This window comes from Bombina bombina, chromosome 6 (assembly GCF_027579735.1).
Source record: "Bombina bombina isolate aBomBom1 chromosome 6, aBomBom1.pri, whole genome shotgun sequence".
Classification (NCBI taxonomy): domain Eukaryota; kingdom Metazoa; phylum Chordata; class Amphibia; order Anura; family Bombinatoridae; genus Bombina; species Bombina bombina.
Window position 1 is genome coordinate 534,366,686 of NC_069504.1, and position 24,345 is coordinate 534,391,030.

A 24,345-nucleotide genomic window follows, 5' to 3' on the forward strand; every position below is an offset into this window, starting at 1 on the left:
GATGGATGAAGATAGAAGATGCCGTCTGGATGAAGACTTCTGCCCGTCTGGAGGACCACTTCGCCCGGCTTGGATGAAGACTTCTCCCGGCTTCGTTGAGGACTTCGGCCCGGCTTGGATGAAGACGTCTCCCGGTAAGTCGATCTTCAGGGGGTTAGTGCTAGGTTTTTTTAAGGGTGTATTGAGTGGGTTTTATTTGTAGGTTAGGGTTTGGGCGGCAAAAGAGCTAACTGCCCTTTTAAGGGCAATGCCTATCCAAATGCCCTTTTCAGGGCAATGGGGAGCTTAGGTTTTTTTAGATAGTATTTTATTTGGGGTGTTGGTTGTGTTTGTGGTGGGTTTTACTGTTGAGGGTGGTTGTTTGTAATTTTTTTACAGGTAAAAGAGCTGATTACTTTGGGGCAATGCCCCACAAAAGGCCCTTTTTTTGGGGGGGGGGGGGGGTTATTTTAATAGGGCTATAAGATTAGGTGTAATTAGTTTAAATATCTGTAATTTGTTTATTATTTTCTGTAATTTAGTGGTTTTTTTGTACTTTAGCTAATTTAATTTAATTTAGGTAATTGTATTTAATTTAGTTAATTTATTTAATTATATTGTAGTGTTAGGTGTTAGTGTAACTTAGGTTAGGTTTTATTTTACAGGTACTTTTGTATTTATTTTAGCTAGGTAGTTATTAAATAGTTAATAACTATTTAATAACTATTCTACCTAGTTAAAATAAATACAAATTTGTCTGTAAAATAAAAATAAACCCTAAGTAGATACAATGTAACTATTAGTTATATTGTAGCTAGCTTAGGGTTTATTTTATAGGTATTTAGTTTTAAATAGGAATAATGTAGTTAATGATAGTAATTTTATTTAGATTTATTTAAATTATATTTAAGTTAGGGGGTGTTAGGGTTAGACTTAGGTTTAGGAGTTAATATGTTTATTATAGTGGCAGCGACGTTGGGGGTGGCAGATTAGGGGTTAAAAAGTGTAGGTAGGTTGCGACGACATTGGGGAAGGCAGATTAGGGGTTAATAAATATAATATAGGTGGCGGCAATGTTGGGGGCAGCAGATTAGGGGTTCATAAATATAATGTAGGTTGCGGCGGTGTCCGGAGTGGCAGATTAGTGTTTGTGATGCGGGAGGGCCTCGGTTTAGGGGTTAATAGGTAGTTTATGGGTGTTAGTGTACTTTTTAGCACTTTAGTTATGGGTTTTATGTTACGGCATTGTACCATAAAACTACTACTGACTTTTAAATGCGTTAGGACTCTTGACAGGAGAGGGTGTACCGCTCCCTTTTTGACCTCCCAGGACAGACTCGTAATACCTGTGCTATGGAAGTCCCATAGAAAAAAGACTTTACGAAGTTTACGTAATTCGTTTTGCGGTAAGGCCAAAAAAGTGTGCGGTGACCCTAAACCTGCAAGACTCGTCATACCAGTGGGCATAAAAAAGCAGCGTTAGGACCTGTTAACGCTGCTTTTTCAGCCTAACGCAAAACTCGTAATCTAGCCGTTAGTATCCTTAGTTGAAAAGCATACCCAGGTAGGCTCAGGAACAGTAGTGCATTACTGGGAGTTAGCAGCTGATTGGTGGCTGCACATAAATGTCTCTTATCTTTGGTCACCCAGTGGTTTCAGCTAGCTTCCAGCAGTAAATTGCAGCTCCTTCAAAAATGCATACCAAGAGAATGAAGCAAATTTAATAATAGAGGTAAGTGGAATATTTTTTATAAACCACATGCGCTATCTGAATCATGAAAGAAAAAATTGGGTTTCATGTCCTTTTCATTCTTTCTATTAGGTAAACATTAATGTATTACACGTTGTTAATAATAAATCTAAAGTTTATTAAAAATGACTCCCTTATTATTTAGACTAAGTTGCTCTTCTAAGAAGATAATAGTAACCTGGCAAATTCATAATTCTAAAGGGCATCCAAATTGAGTGTCAAAGTGCATTAGTAAGATTAAAGGGACACAAAGCCCAAAATCTTTCTTTCATGATTCATATAGAGAATACAATATTAAGCAACATTCCATTTAATTGACTTCATTCTTCAGATATCCGTTGTTGAATAAATAGTAAAGGATATCAAGAAAATGAAGCAAATTAGATAATAGAAGTAATTTGGAAAGTTTTTTAAATTGCTGGCTCTTTCTAAATCATGAAAGAAAAATGTGGCTTTCATTTCCATTTAATTATTAACTATTTAACTAGGGCTTATTCAAATGCAATTTTATGAAATCTGTTTAAATGATTTGCTTTCACCAAGAAGAAAATACTTATGAGACTAGTGATAATGGGAGATGTATGTAGGTGGGCGGGGCATTAAAAGTGGGGAAGAGTCATTTGGGGTTAAAGGATGTAGATTATATGAGAGATGAAAAGTAGCTCAGTCTAGACAGGTAGATGTCAGAGACGTAAGAGCACAACATATATTTCTAGTGCTGAAAATCTGATTGGGGATTAGTTTGTGAAATACAATTCCAGTAAGTCTAAGCATTTTATACAGCAGGCTTTACAACATGACTGTCAACAAGTGGTATTCTCCAATTATTGCTACAGTAAATCATACATAAGTGACAAAATGTAGCATCATTTGTATTAGAACATTATACTGTTTACAGCTTAATCTTGGTACAAGTACAGATAAAACCACATTTGTATAAATCAATGGTTGGATTCACATCACTCTAGTCCCTAGACTAGATATTACTTAGACATGAAACACAATTTTTTTTCTTTATGATTCAGAAAGAGCATGTGATTTTAAAAAAACTTTCCAATTATGCCGATTGGTGTCTGCACATAGATGCCTCATGTGATTCGCTCACCCATGTACATGGCTATTTCTTCAAAAAAGGATACCTAAAGAATGATGAAAATGAGATAATAGAAGTAAATTGGAATGTTGTTTAAAATGGTATTCTCTATCTAAAGCATGAAAGAAAAATGTTGGGTTTCATGTTCCTTTAACTTTCAAGCTAATGTGTGCCCATTGATGGCAGCGCCACTGGCAGCCTACAAACATATATCAGCTTTAGAAGATCCTGCACCTTCCTCTGTGCAGTTTCTGATTGGCTGTACACTGAGTAAAATTTAAGATGATTGGAGTATATTGTAGAGTTTGATTCTTTGACCAGCCAGGAATGTGGCATTCTGAGAAAAGATGCTCTTAGGTTATCGAATCCATGTGTGTGGTTCAAGCCTTAAAATATTGTTTTATGCACTGCCCATGTCTGACTTTTTTATTTTTTCATTGCTTCATAGTTGTTGTCTTCATTGTCTGCCAGCCCCTGGAAAAATACACATCTGCATTTAATTGATATTGTTCTAATGCATGTAAATAACAGACACATTTTACACAGTTACATAACACATGTAGACAATTACTTAAATTTGTTTTGTTGAGCAAATCACAATACAGCATTGTGAAATAGAAAACAACTACATGTGAGTTTTTGGTGTTTGTTTTTACTGCCCTACATATGGCCATTTTTACTTTTCTTCTAACACATTTATAAACACGTGGGAATATATGCAGGACATCCGTTTTGAATAAAATAATTCTTTGCAGAACTATATATTGTTTTATCATTTACAATGTTTTGAAATCAGAACTTTTTGTCGTCATAGATGTAAAAGGAGCTTAAAGCAAAATCAAAACCCAAAATGTTTCTTTCATGATAGAGCACAATATTGTAAACAGCTTATTTCTATTATCAAAATTGCTTCATTCTCTTTGTACCCTATGTTGTAGGATCAACAACGCACCACTGGGAGTTAGCTGTGCACATCTGGAGAGCCAATGACAAGATATATATATATATACTGTATATAGAGAGAGGGAGAGAGAGAGAGCGAGCAAAATGGAAGTGAATCAGCACTTAGGATAAATTGTGTAGTGATCTATTCATATGTAAACACACTTAAACAGTACACCCCTATCTGAGTGTCAATCAGATGGTATAAACAAACTAAGTAGTCCATAAAAACTGTTAGAGTCTTTTAGGATCAGTTCCAATGTGCCTCTTTTCTTTGCAGCTGCGTCCGATACAGAGTGGTCCCCTCTACGTGAGGTTCTTCCCCAAAAGTTTCTGAAACGTTACAAGGGTGGGCAAGTGCACAAGAAGGCACTCCTAGTGTAATATGTCTTAAATTAAACACATATATGTGCAAGAGACAATTACGCACTCACTTGATTCAACCTCATCCAGTATGATGTATATGTCGAGCTCAGGGGTACAGATGATGTCTGTTATGGGTGCTTCTCCTAGGCAGAGAGTTTCTTTCTTGTTTCCACTGTATGGAGTCGTCAGTAGGGAGGCAGAATAGCCACTATCCCTACTATTGCAGGCAAACAAATCAATTGTGGTCTCTCCAATATATAGATAAACGTTTTATGTTTATCTCCCGGGTTGAAATACTAAGGTAGGCTCAGGAGCGTGCAGGTGTACTGAGTACTATTTGCACTGTTACTGTTTACAAATATACATATTTTTTGTATATTTGTAAACAGTAACAGTAAACAAGCCTTCTGGCCTGTCTAGATTTGTTAATGAACTACACAATGAGTTATTTTCTCTATTTTGTGCGTAGTGGAGGATTTTAAACTCCCCTTTTATCTCCCCCTAATTTTAAATGTTGTTTTATATATATATATATATATATATATATATATATATATATTTCCATCCACTGATCAGCAGCTAGTTCCCAGTAGTGCATTGGTAATCCCGAGCCTACCTAGGTATGCTCATCATCATAAGATATCAATAGAACAAAGCACATTCAATATCAGAAGTAAATTGGAAAGTTGTGTAAAAAAGTAAACTCTCTGAGGCCCATTTATCAAGCTCCGTATGGCGCTTGTGGGCCCGTGTTTCTGCAGGGGACGGCGTTGCACCAGCAGCTCACAAGAGTTGCTGGTGCAATGCTGAATACGGAGAGCGTATTGCTCTCCGCATTCAGCGATGTCTGTCGGACCTGATCCGCACTGTCGGATCAGGTCCGACAGACATTTGATAAATAGGCCTCTCTGTATGAATCATGAAAGCTTTATTTTGACTTTGTTTCCTTTTAACTCTTAGCTACCTCTTTGATTCTAGTGTTTCTAATCGTTGAATTAATTACAAGGTTTAACCCCTTAAAGGGACATTAAACACTAAATACATGCTAGATAGAATGATGCATTCAAAGAAAAGATTAGTCCATGACTAACATGTAGATGTATTTTTTAAAGTTTCATTAGTTGTTTAAAAAGTGACAAAATAAGTGTAAAGTTTTAGTGTCTATAAAACACTGGGAGCTGCCATGTTGTAACTTGTGTTACCTTCTCTGCTGTGGCCAATTAGGGTCAGTTATAAATAGGTCACTAGAGTGTGCAGCCAATGGTTGTGCTGGATTTAACAGTGTTCTTAACTTCCATTTCTAACAGAAACTGAAAAGCTCACAATTTCAGAATGGAATTAAAGGCAAAGAGGACAAAATTAATAATGAAAGTATATTGCAGAGTTGTTTTATATATACAATTTATCATTTTATATTACCATCTCAAAGTGTTTAATGTCCCTTTAATGACCGAGGACGTGCAGGGTACGTCCTCTAAAAAAACACAGTTAACGACTGGAAAGCAGCTGGAAGCGATCCTGCTCGCTTCCAGCTGCTTTCCGGTTATTGCAGTGATGCCTCGATATGGAGGCATCCTGCAATAACCCTGCATGGCCATCCGATGCAGAGAGAGTCACTCTGTGGCCCTCTCTGCACCGGACATCGATGGCCAGTATCGTTGGTAGGTGGTGGAGGGGGGCGGGATGTGGAGGGGGGAGGGATCGTGGACAGGGGCGCGCATGCATGATCAGGAGGGGGCGGGCGCGTGCACGGGGAGGGAGTGGGTGGGAACCGCTACACTACAGAAAATATGGATCATAATGATTAGTGATCAGTGGCTAGAAAAAAACAAACAAAAAAAAAAAACGATAAATCAGGGGGTGTTGGGTTGGTCTGTGGGAGGGAAGCTACACTACAGAAAAAAAACTGGGAAAAAAAATAAAAAAAAACATTTTTTTCTGCAAACTGGGTACTGGCAGATAGCTGCCAGTACCCAAGATGCCCCCCAAAAAGGCAGAGGAGGATGGTTAGAGAGATGTTTGGGGGGGGATCAGGGAGGTTGGGGGCTAAGGGGGGATCCTACACAGCAGCATATGTAAATATGCTATAAAAAAGTTTAAACAAAAATCAAAGATACCCTTTATTTTAGTACTGGCAGACTTTCTGCCAGTACTTAAGATGGCAGGGACAATTGTGGGGTGGAGGAGGGAAGGGAGCTGTTTGGGAGGGATCAGGGGGTGTGATGTGTCAGGTGGGAGGCTGATCTCTACACTAAAGCTAAAATTAACCCTGCAAACTCCCTACAAGCTACCTAATTAACCCCTTCACTGCTAGACATAAAACACGTGTGATGCGCAGCAGCATTTAGCGGCCTTCTAATTACCAAAAAGCAAAGCCAGGGATTCCAGAGAAGCATTTACAACCATTTGTGTCATAATTACACAAGCTGTTTGTAAATAATTTAAGTGAGAAACCTAAAGTTTATGAAAAGGTTTGTGAAAAAGTGAAACAAATTTTTATTTGATTGCTTTTGGCGGTGAAATGATGAAATGAAATATACCAAAATGGGCCTAGATCAATACTTTGGGATGTCTACTACACTACACTAAAGCTAAAATTAACCCTACAAACTCCCTACAAGCTCCCTAATTAACCCCTTCACTGCTGAGCATAATACACGTGTGGTGCGCAGCGGCATTTAGCGACCTTCTAATTACCAAAAAGCAACGCCAAAGCCATATATGTCTGCTATTTCTGAACAAATGGGATCCCAGAGAAGCATTTACAACTATTTGTGCCATAATTGCACAAGCTATTTGTAAATAATTTCAGTAAGAAACCTAAAATTGTGAAAAATTTTAAGTTTTTTTTAATTTGATCGCATTTGGCAGTGAAATGGTGGCATGAAATATACCAAAATGGGCCTAGATCAATACTTGGGGTTGTCTACTACACTACACTAAAGCTAAAATTAACCCTAGAAACTCCCTACATGCTCCTTAATTAACCCCTTCACTTCTGGGCATAATACACGTGTGGTGCACAGTGGCATTTAGCGGCCTTCTAATTACCAAAAAGCAAAGCCAAAGTCATATAGGTCTGCTATTTCTGAACAAAGGGGATCCCAAAGAAGCATTTACAACCATTTATGCCTTAATTGCACAAGTTGTTTGTAAATAATTTCAGTGAGAAACCTAAAGTTTGTGAAAAAATTTGTGAAAAAGGGAACAATTTTTTTTATTTGATCGCATTTGGCGGTGAAATGGTGGCATGAAATATACCAAAATGGGCTAGATCAATACTTTGGGATGTCTTCTAAAAAATATATATATACATGTCAAGGGATATTCAGGGATTCCTGAAAGATATCAGGGTTCCAATGTAACTATCGCTAATTTTGAAAAAAAGTGGTTTGGAAATAGCAAAGTGCTACTTGTATTTATGGCCCTATAACTTGCAAAAAAAGCAAAGAACATGTAAACATTGGGTATTTCTAAACTCAGGACAAAATCTAGAAACTATTTAGCATGTGCGTTTTTTGGTGGTTGTAGATGTGTAACAGATTTTGGGGGTCAAAGTTAGAAAAAGTGTGTTTCTTTTCCATTTTTTCCTCATATTTTATAAAAAAATTTTATAGTAAATTATAAGATATGATGAAAATAATGATATCTTTAGAAAGTCCATTTAATGGCAAGAAAAACGGTATATAATATGTGTGGGTACAGTAAATGAGTAAGAGGAAAATTGCAGCTAAACACAAACACTGCAAAAATGTAAAAATAGCCTTGGTCCCAAACGGACAGAAAATGGAAAAGTGCTGTGGTCATTAAGGGGTTAAACATACTGCTGGCAATTTTCATTTTGATTCTAATAAAACATATCATTACCTATCTGTAGTGCTCTAGGTAGCTGCTGCAAGTAAATAATCTCACTGGGACTGATGATACCCTCACCCAGTGAACTATAGGCAGGAAACCAGATCAGTTTGAAGTTCCTTTACTGGTTGGGAGGGGTTGGAGGCAGACACAGAGGGCTCACAAGATTCAGTAGAGATTTAGAAACTCAACTGAACATACAGTACCGTACCAAATATAGAAAATAAAAACAGAACATAATGTCTATTGAGATCATATTCTAACATCAACATGGATTAAATATTATTTTGTGCTATAAGGGTTAATTATGCTTTGTGTAAACCACAACAGTAAATAGACAAGCGTCAAAAGATATTCTAAAACCTAAATATACTCAACTTTTACTTATTGCATGCGATTACGTTTTTGTTCTAAAAACACAATGCTAATAGATAATAACAGAGGGCTTATTGCTAGCATTGTTGAGACATTAATACTTACATTAAAATAGAAATAATTTATAAGTAAAATGCTATTTACTCAAGGAATTTATATTAAGCACGGTGTCCGAGTTTGCAAGAGCCAAAATGCAAGCAGTGTGGAGGGTTAACAGTGTTGGCGTGCAATATGTTGCTCTTCCATACCGCTTGCAAGTAGCTAGTTACTATTAATCACACAAGTGCTAGTATTGTATGCTACTGTACTCATGGCAGGTAACATGGATATGTCATTTCCCTCAGGTACAGTGCTAAAAGCATTGATGTCAGAAAATACAACACATAAAGCAGATTGAGCACAGATAGTGGAGGTTTCCATTTATTTCTATAGTATTTTAAGGTCTATTTGAATGCAAAACATCAGGTGATAAAAGCTACCACCAGGTTGCGAGAGCGCAAAAGTCACCTGATAACTTGCAGTAAGTGTGCTACTTTGCACCATATATGTATCTGGTACATTAAAATGCATTGGTTTAACATTTTAACCAACCAATCGGAATACCTGATCAAGCGTTATTGAAGGGCAATATTATGTACTACTGGTTATCATTTGCGCTACAAATCTAGGCCATTCATTTTCAGAACATAGAGAAGCCCAAATAAATTTCCTTATTACAAACACATCAAAGAAGTAGTGTTTTTCCAGATATTAAAGATTAAAGTAGTCTACATTTACAGTCTTTGTTAATATATAAAACTGGAAACCACTAAGATATATGTTTCCATCCAAGTGTACATTAAAACAAGACTTTATAAAGCTCAAGAGCTATGGCTACAAAACATATTCTATTGTTTCCTGTTTGGAAGTTCTGTATGGAATTCTGTACATTGAGTTTACCTTACTGCAACAGTACAAGAACTTTGCTGGCCATGAGGCCCCCAATGTTAATGTAATTTGTGTTAAAGTTAAATAATTATATATTTAAGGGATTAAGCTCTTATCTTCAATAAAATCTAAATATTAAGCAAATAACTTACCAATGGTTTGCGTAATAGATTCCGACATTAAATGTAGTGATAAAAATGCATACCTTGGCATTTTTGCAGTTTATAGACTTTTGTCAATATATTCTTTTTTCTTTCTCTTGCAGATAACAATGAGTGTGCTTCAGAAGTTAACCTGTGTGGAGCTAAAGGTGTTTGCCAGAATACTCCAGGGAGCTATGCCTGTGAATGTCAGCGTGGCTTTTCTCTTGACCAGAGCGGTGCATCTTGCGAAGGTTTGTGCAGGAATATTCACATTCATAAACAAAACTCTGTTTCTTTTTATAGAATAAAAGAATAGAAGAAGAATATTTAATATAAAGTGATTAAGAAAAAAAAACATTCGGCTAGATTACGAGTTGTGCATTAAGCTGAAAAAGCAGCGTTAACAGGTCCTAACGCTGCTTTTTCACTACCGCTGCTATTACGAGTCTTGCAGGTTTAGGGGCACCGCACACTTCTTTGGCCTTACCGCAAAACAACTTACGTAAACTTCATAAACCCTTTTTTCTATGGGACTTCCATAACGCCGGTATTACGAATCTGTCCTGGGAGGCAAAAAAGTGAGCGGTACACCCTCTACCTCCAAGATCCCTAACGCATTCTAAAGTCAGAGTTTTACACTACAACGCTGTAGCATAAAACTCATAACTAAAGTGCTAAAAAGTACACTAACACCCATAAACTACCTATTAACCCCTAAACCGAGGCCCTCCCGCATCGCAAACACTATAATAACATTTTTAACCCCTAATCTGCCGCTCCGGACATCGCTGCCACTAGAATAAACATATTAACCCCTAAACCGCCGCACTCCCGCCTCGCAAACACTATTTAAATATTATTAACCCCTAATTTGCTGCACCTAACATCACCGCCACCTACATTATACTTATTAACCCCTAATCTGCCGTCCCCAATGTTGCCGCCACTATATTAAATGTATTAACCCCTAAATCTAAGTCTAACCCTAACACCCCCTAACTTAAATATAATTTAAATAATGCTAAGGAAAATTACTATAATTAACTAAATTATTCCTATTTAAAACTAAATACTTACCTATAAAATAAACCCTAAGCTAGCTACAATATAACTAATAGTTACATTGTAGCTATCTTAGGGTTTATTTTTATTTTACAGGCAAGTTTGTATTTATTTTAACTAGGTAGAATAGTTATTAAATAGTTATTAATTATTTAATAACTACCGAGCTAAAATAAATACAAAAGTACCTTTAAAATAAAACCTAACCTAAGTTACACTAACACCTAACACTACACTACAATTAAATAAATTAACTAAAATAAATACAATTAAATAAATGACCTAAATTAAATACAATTAAATAAATTAAATTAGCTAAATCACAAAAAAAACCCCACTAAATTACAGAAAATAAAAAAACAAATTACAGATCTTTAAACTAATTACACCTAATCTAATAGCCCTATCAAAAAAAAAACAAAAAAAACCTAGCCTAAACTAAACTATCAATAGCCCTTAAAAGGGCCTTTTGCTGGGCATTGCCCCAAAATAATCAGCAATATTACCTGTAAAATAAAATACAAACAACCCCCCCAACAGTAAAACCCACCACCCACACAACCAACCCCCCAAATAAAAGCCTAACTAAAAAAACCTAAGCTCCCCATTGCCCTGAAAAAGGCATTTGGATGGGCATTGCCCTTAAAAGGGCAGTTAGATCTTTTGCGGCCCAAAACCCTAACCTAAAAATAAAACCAACCCAATACACCCTTAAAAAAAACCTAACACTAACCCCCTGAAGATCGACTTACTGTTCTGAAGACCGGACATCCATCCTCAAGGAAGCGGCAGAAGTCTTCATCCAACCAGGCCGAAGTCCTCAACAAAGCCGGGAGAAGTCTTCATCCAAGCCGGGCGAAGTTGTCCTCCAGATGAGCAGAAGTCCTCATCCAGACGGCATCTTCTATCTTCATCCATCCGATGCGGAGCGGCTCTATCTTTAAGACATCCGACGCAGAGCATCCTCTTCATCCAGAATCTACTTACTGAATGAAGGTTCCTTTAAATGACATCATCCAAGATGGCGTCCCTTAGATTCCGATTGGCTGATAGAATTCTATCAGCCAATCGGAATTAAGGTAGAAAAAATCCTATTGGCTGATGCAATCAGCCAATTGGATTGCAGTTCAATTCTATTGGCTGATTGGAACAGCCAATAGAATGCAAGCTCAATCCTATTAGCTGATTGGATCAGCCAATAGGATTGAACTTCAATCCTATTGGCTGATTGCATCAGCCAATAGGATTTTTTCTACCTTAATTCTGATTGGCTGATAGAATTCTATCAGCCAATTGGAATCTAAGGGACGCCATCTTGGATGACGTCATTTAAAGGAACCTTCATTCAGTAAGAAGACTCTGGATGAAGAGGATGCTCCGCGTCGGATGTCTTGAAGATGGAGCCACTCCGCGTCGGATGGATGAAGATAGAAGATGCCGTCTGGATGAATACTTCTGGCCGTCTGGAGGACCACTTCGCCCGGCTTGGATGAAGACATCTCCCAACTTCGTTGAGGATTTTGGCCTGGTTGGATGAAGACTTCTGCCGGTTCCTTGAGGATGGATGTCCGGTCTTCAGAACAGTAAGTCGATCTTCAGGGGGTTAGTGTTAGGTTTTTTTTTTTTTTTAAATATTTTTTTTATTGAAGTCATAAATAAATACAGCCAACAAGTATGCCTCAGAACATATACAGATAAGTGCAAATACAATATTGTTACATATGTGTTACAAACATAACCCTACAGTTAGGGCTTAATGTATCCAAATAGCACACGCAATGTTATATAACTTGGGCAGTGTACAGTGTGACTTCAGTTTTATAATAAAGGTAATAACAATAAGTCAAAAATTGTCCTCCCTGGACCATATAGAAGGCAAATGCAAGCGTCGACTCTGATACAATTAGGGCCAGGGGGAAATTAGCTTTACTGATTAAAGGGGAGGGGATGCAGCAGGCAAGAGCCGCTCGAAATATAATGGGGGGGGGATGGATGGGGGATGGAGGGCGGAGCCAGTCAGGATGGCCATCTTATATGAACTATTATCGGGTCACTAAGTGAGTATTAGTTTTAACTGCCAAGTATACTCTTAAAGATATCTAGGCAGAGTATAAAGTAGTTATAAATATCGACATAGGAGCATAATGAGGTTAATCTCTAGGCCTGAACTGTAAATCTCCTATATGTCAAAGATGAGCCCCTCTCCTAGGGGGGTGCCACCTATAGGCGATGTGTGTTAGGTTTTTTAAGGGTATATTGGGTGGGTTTTATTTTTAGGTTAGGGTTTTGGCCGCAAAAGAGCTAACTGCCCTTTTAAGGGCAATTCCCATCCAAATGCCCTTTTCAGGGCAATGGGGAGCTTAGGTTTTTTTAGTTAGGCTTTTATTTGGGGGGTTGGTTGTGTGGGTGGTGGGTGGGTTTTACTGTTGGGGGGTTGTTTGTATTTTTATTTTACAGGTAAATGAGCTGATTACTTTGGGGCAATGCCCCGCAAAAGGCCCTTTTAAGGGCTATTGATAGTTTAGTTTAGGTTAGGGGGTTTTTTTTTGGATTTTTTTTTTATTTTGATAGGGCTATTAAATTAGGTGTAATTAGTTTAAAGATCTGTAATTTGTTTTTTTATTTTTGTAATTTAGTGTTGTTATTTTTTTGTGATTTATCTAATTTAATTTATTTAATTGTATTTTATTTAGGTAATTTATTTAATTTTATTTAATTTAGTTAATTTATTTAATTGTATTGTAGTGTTAGGTGTTAGTGTAACTTAGGTTAGGTTTTATTTTACAGTTACTTTTGTATTTATTTTAGCTAGGTAGTTATGAAATAGTTAATAACTATTTAGTAAATATTCTACCTAGTTAAAATAAATACAAACTTGCCTGTAAAATGAAAATAAACCCTAAGTTAGCTATAATGTAACTATTAGTTATATTGTAGCTAGCTTAGGGTTTATGTTACAGGTAAGTATTTAGTGGCGGCGACGTTGGGGGCGGCAGATTAGGGGTTAATAAATGTAGGTAGGTTGCGGCGATGTTAGGGACGGCAGATTAGGGGTTAATAATATTTAACTAATGTTTGCGAGGCGGGAGTATGGCGGTTTAGGGGTTAATATGTTTATTATAGTGGCGGCTACGTTGGGGGCAGCAGATTAGGGGATAATAAATGTAGGTAGGTTGCGGCGACATTGGGTAAGGGAGATTAGAGGTTAAGAAATATAATGTAGGTGTCGGCGATGTTGGGGGCAGCAGATTAGGGGTTAATAAGTATAATGTAGGCGGCGGCGATGTCTGGAGCGGTAGATTAGGGGTTAATAAATATAATGCAGGTGGCGACGATGTTGGGGGCGGCAGATTAGGGGTTAATAAGTGTAAGATTAGGGGTGTTTAGACTCAGGGTTCATGTTAGGGTGTTAGGTGTAAACATAACTTTTATTTCCCCATAGGAATCAATGGGACGCTGCTTTTTTGAAGGTGTTAGACTTTTTTCTCAGCCGGCTCTCCCCGTTGATTCCTATGGGGAAATCGTGCACGAACACGTACGACCAGCTCACCGCTGACTTAAGCAGCGCTGGTATTGGAGTGCGGTATGGAGCTCAATTTTGCTCTACGCTCACTTCTTATCTTTTAACGATGGGTTTATAGAAGCCTGTAATACCAGCGCTGCGTGTAAGTGAGCAGTGAGAGAAAACTGCTCGTTAGCACCGCATAGCTCCTAACGCAAAACTTGTAATCTGGCCGTTTATTAATTGCAAATCGTATTCACAATTAGTGCACCATAAAATGCATCAAAATAATTTTATAGCTTATAGCCAACGGCTGGGTTTGTGTAGGTCACATGCCATAACACCAAATTTGCCAGCTGCTGTCGTTGAGACTGCTTACCGCAAGACCATTAAAACTTACCGTGAGACCATTAAAACCAATGCAAGAGCAAGCAAATAAAATTTGCAGTGTTATGTTATACAATAATTACTTAATGACAGCACAGGACATTTGAAAATTTTATTTGTGACTTTGCCTTTTGTTTAAATCCTAAATCATAGTTCTACTCGGGCTCCACAATGTCTTGTTTATGAACTGTAAAAACATATCACTGTCAGTCTGATCTTGCCAACACAGTGCCCCCGGCACCTTTTCTGAGGTTCCATAGAGGCAGTTGCAGTTCCATCCATAAATTGTTAGTTGTAACAGAAGCCAGTGAGTATCGTTAGGTCAGCCAAGAGAAACAACATTGTTTATTTGTGCAAGAGTACTCAACCTTCATTTGTAGGCACAAAGAAACATATTGCACAAAAGAGACTGTACTGTACAGTTGCCCAAACAGTTTCCAGTATAACAATTTGTATATGTGTAAATATAAATGTCCACATTTGATTACTGGTAATATGCCTGCAATATAGTTATCTATCTGTTTTAACCCAGGCTAGAAAAGTAGCATTCATAGTTACTGCAGGTTTGTTTGCTTATCAATTAACTTACCAGGCAGTCCCTGGCTGTTTAATTTATTTTCAATTTTGTTCAATCTACAGTATCCATCTATTATCTCTCTGTCTGTCTCTCTGCCTGTCTGTCTGTCTGTCTATCTCTGTTTGTCATTCTATCTATCATCTATCTATCTCTGTCTGTCATTCTATCTATTATCTATCTATCTATCTCTCTCTCTCTGTCATTCTATCTATCCATCTATCTATCTGCCTTTCATGTACAATCTCTCTCTCTCTCTCTCTCTCTCTCTCTGTATATACTGTATATATTTATATATGCACATACACACATATATCGATAGATATAGATATGTATGTGTGTGTGTAAAAATCCTGATTGGAGAGAAGTGTCTTTTGTTTTTTTTATAGGGAATAGATGTTAAATCTACTAGAAGACAGCTTTTGTTGAGCTCAGTAAATTGTAGAAAGTAAATGGAAGGTGACACTTTGTCAGTGGCGTCACTAGGGTTGGTGTCACCCGGTGCGGTAAGTTATGGTGTCACCCCCCCCCCCAGAAAGCAGACACACACAAAAACACAGGCAAACACACATACAAACACTCAGACACACTTAAAACATACTCAGATGCACACACAAACACTCGGAAACACACTCAGACACACACACACACAAAAACACTCAGACACACACACACACACAAAAACACACACACACAAAAACACTGAGACACACACACACACAAAAAAACTCAGACACACACATACAAAATATGTAAACTGCACTGCATTAATTATAAAGCTCATGCCTAGAGCTGCTCCCTGGCTCAGCAGAGCATCAAATGAAAGATAAATAGAGCACTCTAAAAATAAATCACTAAAGAAAAGTTTTAGGTGCAAACTATGAAAATTCTGCTCTCTGACTCTGTTCCAAGTCTGTCAGTGCACAGCCACGGGCCGCGTGCCTACCGCTTCTTATGGCCAATCAGCTCTGCACTCTGCCCACCCCCAGACCCCCGCCCGCCCTCCTACCTGTTCAGTGTGCACTTAGTGTACCGTAACCGTAATGGTCTGGTGGGCATCATATGTGGCTGCTTCACTTTAAAGACAGTGTCAAACAGTCATGCGGTCAGGTGCCAGGCATCCCCTCATGATTTGCCAGTTCCCGTTTAGAGAGACAGCACAGCAGTGAGTGACTCCACTGCTCCACATGTCACTGAGCAGTGAGCACAGATAGGCAGGCAGGTTTAGGCTAGGAGCAGCCGGGAAAACTATTTGTTGAAATTGCAGCACTGGCTCAAGGGGCAAAAAAATTGTGTGTCTACATCTTCCCCAGTCCCACCAATGTTCACAAATGCCAGCCCCTCTAATAAAAAAAAAATCTATGCATCTCAACATTGTATTTCTTTGAATTTCAATAAAATTAAAAAAAAAAAAAAAAAAAAAAAAAATTTTTTTTTTTTTTTTTTTTTTTTTTGGTGTCACCCCCTGGTGGGTGTCACCCGGGTGCGGCCCGCCCCCCCCGCCCCCCCCCTAGTGACGCCACTGCACTTTGTTTTACATGAAGCAAGTGTAATTTCCTTAGTTCTCATATTGTTTATAGCAGGAGGAGATTCTGATTCAGCACTGAGTTTGTAGAATATTGCTGCACAATTCTCAAAAACTTAAATTTCCTTAACTTTATACTCAAGTAGGTTATGCTGAAAAAAGTTCATAAAAACAGTCTTACCACCCCTGATTTGCACAGATCTATTAGGTGCACTGTTCAATAGCTCAGCCATAATACCTTGTAATTACATAACATAATAACATATCAGGAGATTTGCAACTATATTAGAACAGGTTAACAATATGTTTTTCAAAATGATTTTCAAAGGCCAAACTCCACCTACCACTTTCCTTATATGGATGAGCCAATCAGGACTTGAGTCTAGAGATGACATGGTTTGCCATTGTCTATGTGCTAATAAAATCTCCATTGCTTGCCTCCAGCAGAAATGTTAAAGGGACATTCCAGCCAAAATTGAAATCCATATGGATACATTTCATTTTTAAATAGCTGCATTTTAATATACGCATATTATCAAAAATGCTTCTAATAAAAGCTATAGCTGTTTCAAAAGTCTATTTAAGTATGCACTGTGCATCAGGATTTTAAACACAACACTTGCTCAGAGAGCCTAAGGTGCTTGTACCATCTGGTAATGACTCAATATGTTAATTGCTGACATGATACAATACTCACTGGAGCTCTGAGCAGCTGCATAATTTAAAATACTGGTGTACTGAGAATATCTAGCTATGCTTTACGTGCACGCGCAGAGAAAAATGCTTACACTGAAACAAGATAACTTTACTAGAAGCATTTTTGCTAATATATATATATATATGTTTCTATTCAAATATGTTGTTCATTTATGTGCATTTACATTTTGACTGGAATGTCCCTTTAAGATTACAAACTTCAAATTATTGAGAGATATGTGACAAGGTTAGGCTTCTGAAGCCAGCCATGTGGACAGGTCTGGAAATGCCACAATTTTCATACTTAAATTACAGGAACAGGGGCAAAATAAATAATATTATATTGCAAACTTGTCTTCACTATTATGTATATTGCAATATCAAAGTTTTCTACTGTCTCTTTAATGGTTAAAACAAAAGGTTGACAATGACGTTATGTCAAGTTTTTTTTAATGTTTTAGAGATCTTATCTGTTGAAAGAATATATTGCATGCGTTTGATATTATAGACTAATATATTTCTCCAAATGCATTTACTTTATATTCCAAGTGAACTTTATCATCATGTATTCCGAAAAATCTCCTCTGTTTTGTTTTTGCAATTAGTTTTTTTTCTTTGGCTTTGAATTTGAAGACAAGCAATTTTATTTGGAAAAAATAAAGTTATTCTCTTAGTTCCAAGGTTACAGCTAGTATTTGTAACAACAAAGAAACAAAAGATGTGGGTTCTGATTAGTAATGCCTGTAGGGTGGGACGTGCTTTATAGTTTTTCATTGCCTGTGTGGTTTGAATCATTATTACTTTGCCTATGTGTGTTTCATTCCTTGTTAAAACATAAAATAATTGTAGAAAAGCCTCAAAAATTACTTTGCTGTCTCCATTTAAATGCAAAAAAAACAAAAAAAAGAAAAGAAAAAAAACTACATAATTTTAGTACCAGATTGATGAGAGCAGTGTAAAATAATTGTGTATCATTCATTCCAAAATGTAACCTATACTTTGTAAACTTTGTCGTAAAGCATTTATGGGGAAATTTACACAGATTGTAAACATGTAAGTAACTGAGAAACTTTATATTTCTAGATGTTGATGAGTGTGAAGGAAGTCATCGCTGCCAACACGGATGCCAGAATATTATGGGAGGGTACAGGTGTAGCTGCCCACAAGGGTATCTTCAGCATTACCAATGGAACCAGTGTGTGGGTGAGTGATATATCAAATGGCATCTTTGTGTGATATCTTGCAAAGGTTTCATTCACAACCTACAAATTTTAACCATAAAATGTAATGGATTGAATATTTTTAAGGGCAGTATACAATTCAGCATTCCACGCGGAATAAAGACAAGTTGGCAGGCTTATTAATCGCTTATTAATCTGAATAGAAATTGTACCATAAAATGGTTTCCAAGTTCAGTGATTTGTGACTAGACTGGGATTCTATCTTAATTTCTTCCTGGAAAGCAAATAAGCATTATTTTCCAGTAGTCTTTAGAAACAAAAATTCTAACAAAGCAACATAACTAGGAAAAATTGTCCTATATTTTAGTTATGTACAAATAATATTTTTAAAAGTTAAATGCTGTACTTAATATGTATTGTTGTTATACACTCATATAGTCTATTTTTAAGGAAACACTTGCCAACATGTTTGATTTAGAAAGCAGGAGGTGGTGGAGTCTAGTGGGAATCAGGTCATTCTGTGGTTGTGATTGGTCAGCTGTGAAGAAGTATTAGGATGGACCATGCTCATGATCAGGCAAACCAGAGCAGAGAGAGGGCATTGCTATAGCATGGTAGATCCGTTTTTGGATAAGTAGGGTGTGGTTTAGATATTATTATGGTAAGGAAATAGGTGGGATGGACAGCTGGACAGAGCTCTCAAACCGTGACAATACAGAAAATTACAGAATAGTTGAGAGTCTAAATCCTCCTGCAATATTATACTTAGCATGTGCTAACTGTCAAAGGTGTGATACCTTGAAATAAAGATAACTTTTTGTTTGATTTTTTTAATGGGGGTAAACTCTAATGAATTAAATTATAATACACAGTGGAAAAATCAATGTAAATGTTTTTTTACAGATGAAAATGAATGCTTAAGCAGCCATAATTGTGGAGGAGCTTCCTGTCACAACACCCTGGGAAGCTTTAAGTGCATCTGTCCTACAGGATTCCAGTATGAACAGTTTGGAGGTTCTTGCCAAGATGTCAATGAATGCAGCTCTTCTCAAGCACCTTGCAGCTATGGTTGTTCTAACACTGAAGGTGGTTATGTCTGCGGATGTCCACCTGGCTACTTCAGAATAGGACAAGGGTAAGCATGTTCACACAGTTACTAAACAGGGGACATGTAAGTCTTGTTTTTTAATTGTTACATATAAAATATGACAATTTACATGTATTACAGTTTTTTTGTAAAATAAATACTTTTTAACCACTATGAACCCTTAAGTAAAGTACAACTGTATAATCTACAAATGCATAATAACAATACATGTCAGTAACAATTAGGGTCTGTTGATCTAAAGCTCCCTGCGCTCTAAAAAGTTAGTACTGAGAGGTCCCTAAAAGAAAATAATTTTAGATAGGCAAATTATAGCTTGAGATCTGTTATCAGGATAAGTCAGGTTCTGGATGTGAAGGAGAGAAACATACATTAAAATATAATGCTAAAAAAATGATTTCGCTCCGTGCAGGAGAATTCTTGGTCTTGACCATGATATTTTTTTTCTGACAAACTGTTAAGTTACTTCCATTTTCCCTGCTTCCTGTATCATGTGATAGCCATCAACCAATCACAAAATGCATATACAAATATACTGATGCTTAGTAGGTGGTGCTTTAGGAATTGTGCATATAACAAGATTGTGCACATTTTGATAATGGAAGTACATTGATTAAAAAAATTAACAACTTTAACAATCATTTTTTCATGTAATAAATATTTAAACATGCTTTATTAGTACATAATACACATTTTAGAGTTTACTTTTCCTTTAATAAATATTTTATTTTGCAGAAAGTAAAAAAAAACAAAATTTGTACAAGTGTATGGCATATAAGTGTAATTGTTGGCAGAACATGTCTGAGTTAAAAGAACTGTTCCTATATCTAGGTAAAATATCTAGGAGCCATTGTAACAATGTTTTGCATGCAAAGACAAAAATGGAATGAATCCAAACTCTTGCTACTGGCATGTTATTGTTAATTGTGTGCCTTATATAGCACTCTGGAAAATAACAGTGAAGTACCAATAAATAATAATAATAATAATAATAGTAATATTAAATACAGGCAAGGGAGTGTCAGTGATCTACTGGAGGATCCCCAATCAGTAAAAGCTTACTGTGTATGTCCACACACTCTATACTAGAATACAGTTATCCGTTGTTATAAAATGTGATGGATTAACTTTATCAAATAACTTATCCCAAGGATATGTTCAATTTAACATGACTTTAAGCTTACTTTTCTAATCAATTCCAATCAATTTGAATAGTCACTTTTTTTATTAAAAAAAAATCACACGTGAAAAACTATAGGAAACAGACATTTTATAAGCTTTCCAGGAGATATTTATTACAAGATTTTCACAGATCTTCACAGTTTAAAAATAGATTCTATCAATGTAAAAGTAAAACTTCATCACTATTTGATTCAAGAATAATGATGACTATCAAATGTGTTTGAAGGTAGTTTATTTTTTGCTTAAATAATAATATCAACTCAAACAATTTAATTTAATTCTGAGTAATGTTATAATTTACATTTCTAAATCTCCAAACACTTAACAGGTTTTCCAGTGGTTTTTAGATTGAACAATTGCCTCAAAATAGAAATCCTCAATAAAAACTGTAGAAGATAATTCACTCAGAGGGGTCAATTTATTAAGGTGCGGACAGACATGATACGCTGTATCGTATCATGTCCGCCCAACATCGATAAATGCCGACAGCATATGCTGTCGGCATTTATCATTGCATGTGCAGTTCACCAATGCCGCCCCCTGCAGATTTGCGGCCAATTGGCCGCTAGCAGGAGGTGTCAATCAACCCGATCGTATCCAATGGGGCAGATTGCTGTCTGCCACCCCAGAGGTGGCGGACGAGTTAACTTCCGCTTCAGGTGGACCTGAAGCGGAGTGGGTCAGAAGCAGCATCCACTTCTTCATATATCGACCCCAGAGTCTCTAATGAATTCATTCAGATTTTCATGTTAGTTATTTTAGATCTGAGTGGCTTCAACTTTAAAATTGTAACACCATTTATATGTAGTGTACCTGTATATATCCTATTTGGAAGAGAGACAAATTGACATCTTCTATGAGGAAATGCCTTTATTTTAATATCTACGTTTACTATTGGTATAGCCTGAAGAAATATTTTGTCATATACAGTATGGATAATGATATTTATATATACTTTAACAAACCAAAACTGTGTGAGGCTATGAACTTGGTTAAAACCTCTTATTTGCATGTTAATATGCTGTGTGCTAGTTGTTTTAAGTAATTTGAAAGATTTAGCAGAACTAATGTAATTAGCAAGATTAATCTTTTATTTTGAAGGTGTCATATTTAATATTATAATACAAGTGCCTTTTTTCCAGACACTGTGTGACAGGTGCAGGCTTGAGCAGAGCCCAAGACATGGCAGTGAGTGGAGAAATAGACGACAACTCTCTATCCCCAGAAGCTTGCTATGACTGTAAAATCAATGGATATCCCAAGAGGGGAAGGAAACGGAGAAGCACCAATGATACAATGGAAAATAAGGAAGAGGTAAACTCATTTTTTTTATAGATAATGTGTCCAAGCATTGTAATAAGAATAGCTCACTGACTTACTTACAGAGCTACAGAGTTGCATCTTCAATTGCTGTTTTAAAAAATTGGAGGACTAAGCTCGCTATAAAAATGAGGGACTAGTAAAGTCTAGGAGATTTGTGTTTGCTATTGTTTTTCACTAATCTTACCAATTTAACCAAATATACTTAGGCAGCAACATGTAGCACATAGATGGCAAATCTGTGAGTTTAAATTCTGTCATCAACTTAAATTCTTATTAATTAGTAAGATGTGAGATTCAGACAATCCAGGCACTTTCCATAGATCTCATTAAAGGGACATAAAACAAGTTGGGATAGAGATAACATATAATAATATGTACTTTAATTACTTTACCTGCAAATGTATACTGCAGTGCCTCACCATTAACCCTTTCTTTTTAGTTTCTGAATTGTAAAGCTCTAACTCCCCCCACACATTTCCTTCTATGGCTGTATCTATATCTATTGTAGTTTTGGTAGAATACAAAATTGAATAGGGATTATCTGCTGGAGCATGCCTAGAAGCTGTGAATTTAGTTGAAATACAATGCCTGTGTCTTAACACTGATAAGAGGGGTGGAGTTGGCTGCTCCAGGCAGCTAAGCTATGTAATTCATTTTGCCTATTTTTGAAAATTATTTGAAAATACTTGCCAGCAATTTTTATTTTAACAATTTTGTTATGCAAAGTGTTTTTAATTAATTAGCCTTTTTAGGATATGCACATATCTTAACCTGTTTTATGAAAATCATCGCCTGCCACCTCCTTTTTTATTGTTATGGAATCTAGCTTTTTTTTTCTTTTTTTTTTTTTTTTTTTTTTTTTTTTGGAATCTAGCTTTATTATAAAATAAAGCTTCATTTATAAAAAAACAAACAAAAAGAAGCTAATCAGTAGACCCTTATCAAACATAAATTGACATTTGTAGATGGTTGGAGATTGTGAACATTCTTTGAATGCATAATTAATTTTGGCTAGATTATGAGTTGTGCGTTAGACTGAAAAACTAGCATTAACAGGTCCTAATGCTGCTTTTTCCCTACCGCTGCTATTACGAGTCTTGCAGTTTAAGGGGCACCGCACACTTCTTTTGCCTTACCGCAAAACGACTTACGTAAACTTCGTAAAGTCTTTTTTCTATGGGACTTCCACAGCGCTGATATTACGAGTCTGTCCTGGGAGGCCAAAAAGTGAGCGGTATACCCTACCCCATCAAGAGTAACGCATTTAAAAGTCAGTAGTTAAGAGTTTTATGGCACAACGCCGTAACATAAAACTCATAACTAAAGTGCTAAAAAGTACACTAACACCCATAAACTACCTATTAACCCCTAAACCGAGGCCCTCCCGCATCGCAAACACTAAAATAAAATTTATAACCCCTAATCTGCCGCTCCGGACACCGTCGCCATCTACATTATATTTATGAACCCCTAATCTGCTGACCCCAACATCGCTGACACCTATATTATATTTATTAACCCCTAATCTGCTGCCCCCAATGTCGCCGCAACCTACCTACACTTATTAACCCATAATCTGCCGCCCCCAACGTCGCCGCCATTATAATAAACATATTAACCCCTAAGCCGCCGCACTCCCGCCTCGGAAACATTATTTAAATATTATTAACCCCTAATCTGCCATCCCTAACATCGCCACCACCTAAATACATTTATTAACCCCTAATCTGCCGCCCCCAACGTCGCCGCCACTATACTAAATGTATTAACCCCTAAACCTAAGTCTAACCCTAACACCCCCTAATTGAAATATAATTTATATTTATAAATCTAACTAAAATTTTCTATCATTACCTAAATAATTCCTATTTAAAACTAAATACTTACCTGTAAAATAAACCCTGAGCTAGCTACAATATAACTAATAGTTACATTGTAGCTTGCTTAGGGTTTATTTTTATTTTACAGGCAAATTTGTATTTATTTTAACTAGGTAGAATAGTTATTAACTATTTAATAACTACCTAGCTAAAATAAATACAAAAGTACCTGTAAAATAAAACCTAACCTAAGTTACAATAACACCTAACACCACAATATAATTCAATAAATTAACTAAATTAACAACAATTAAATAAATTAAATTAAATTAGCTAAAGTACAAAAAAACAAACACTAAATTACAGAAAATAATAAACAAATTACAAGATATTTAAACTAATTACACCTAATATAATAGCCCTATCAAAATAAAAAAGCCCCCCAAAATAAAAAAAAACCCTAGCCTAAACTAAACTATCAATAGCCCTTAAACGGGCCTTTTGCGGGGCATTGCCCCAAAGTAATCAGCTCTTTTACCTGTAAAAAAAAATACAAAC

The 24,345-nt window shown here is 36.5% G+C and overlaps 1 protein-coding gene across 1 annotated transcript in view; it reads left to right on the forward strand.

Moving 5' to 3' along the window:
- FBN1 (fibrillin 1) overlaps positions 1 to 24,345 on the forward strand; it is a 244,697-nt gene that overhangs the window by 214,750 nt on the left and 5,602 nt on the right. The window contains 4 exon segments of the mRNA XM_053717459.1: positions 9,553 to 9,681; positions 18,260 to 18,379; positions 19,261 to 19,492; positions 21,787 to 21,958. Of these exon segments, the coding sequence (XP_053573434.1) occupies positions 9,553 to 9,681; positions 18,260 to 18,379; positions 19,261 to 19,492; positions 21,787 to 21,958 (653 nt within the window).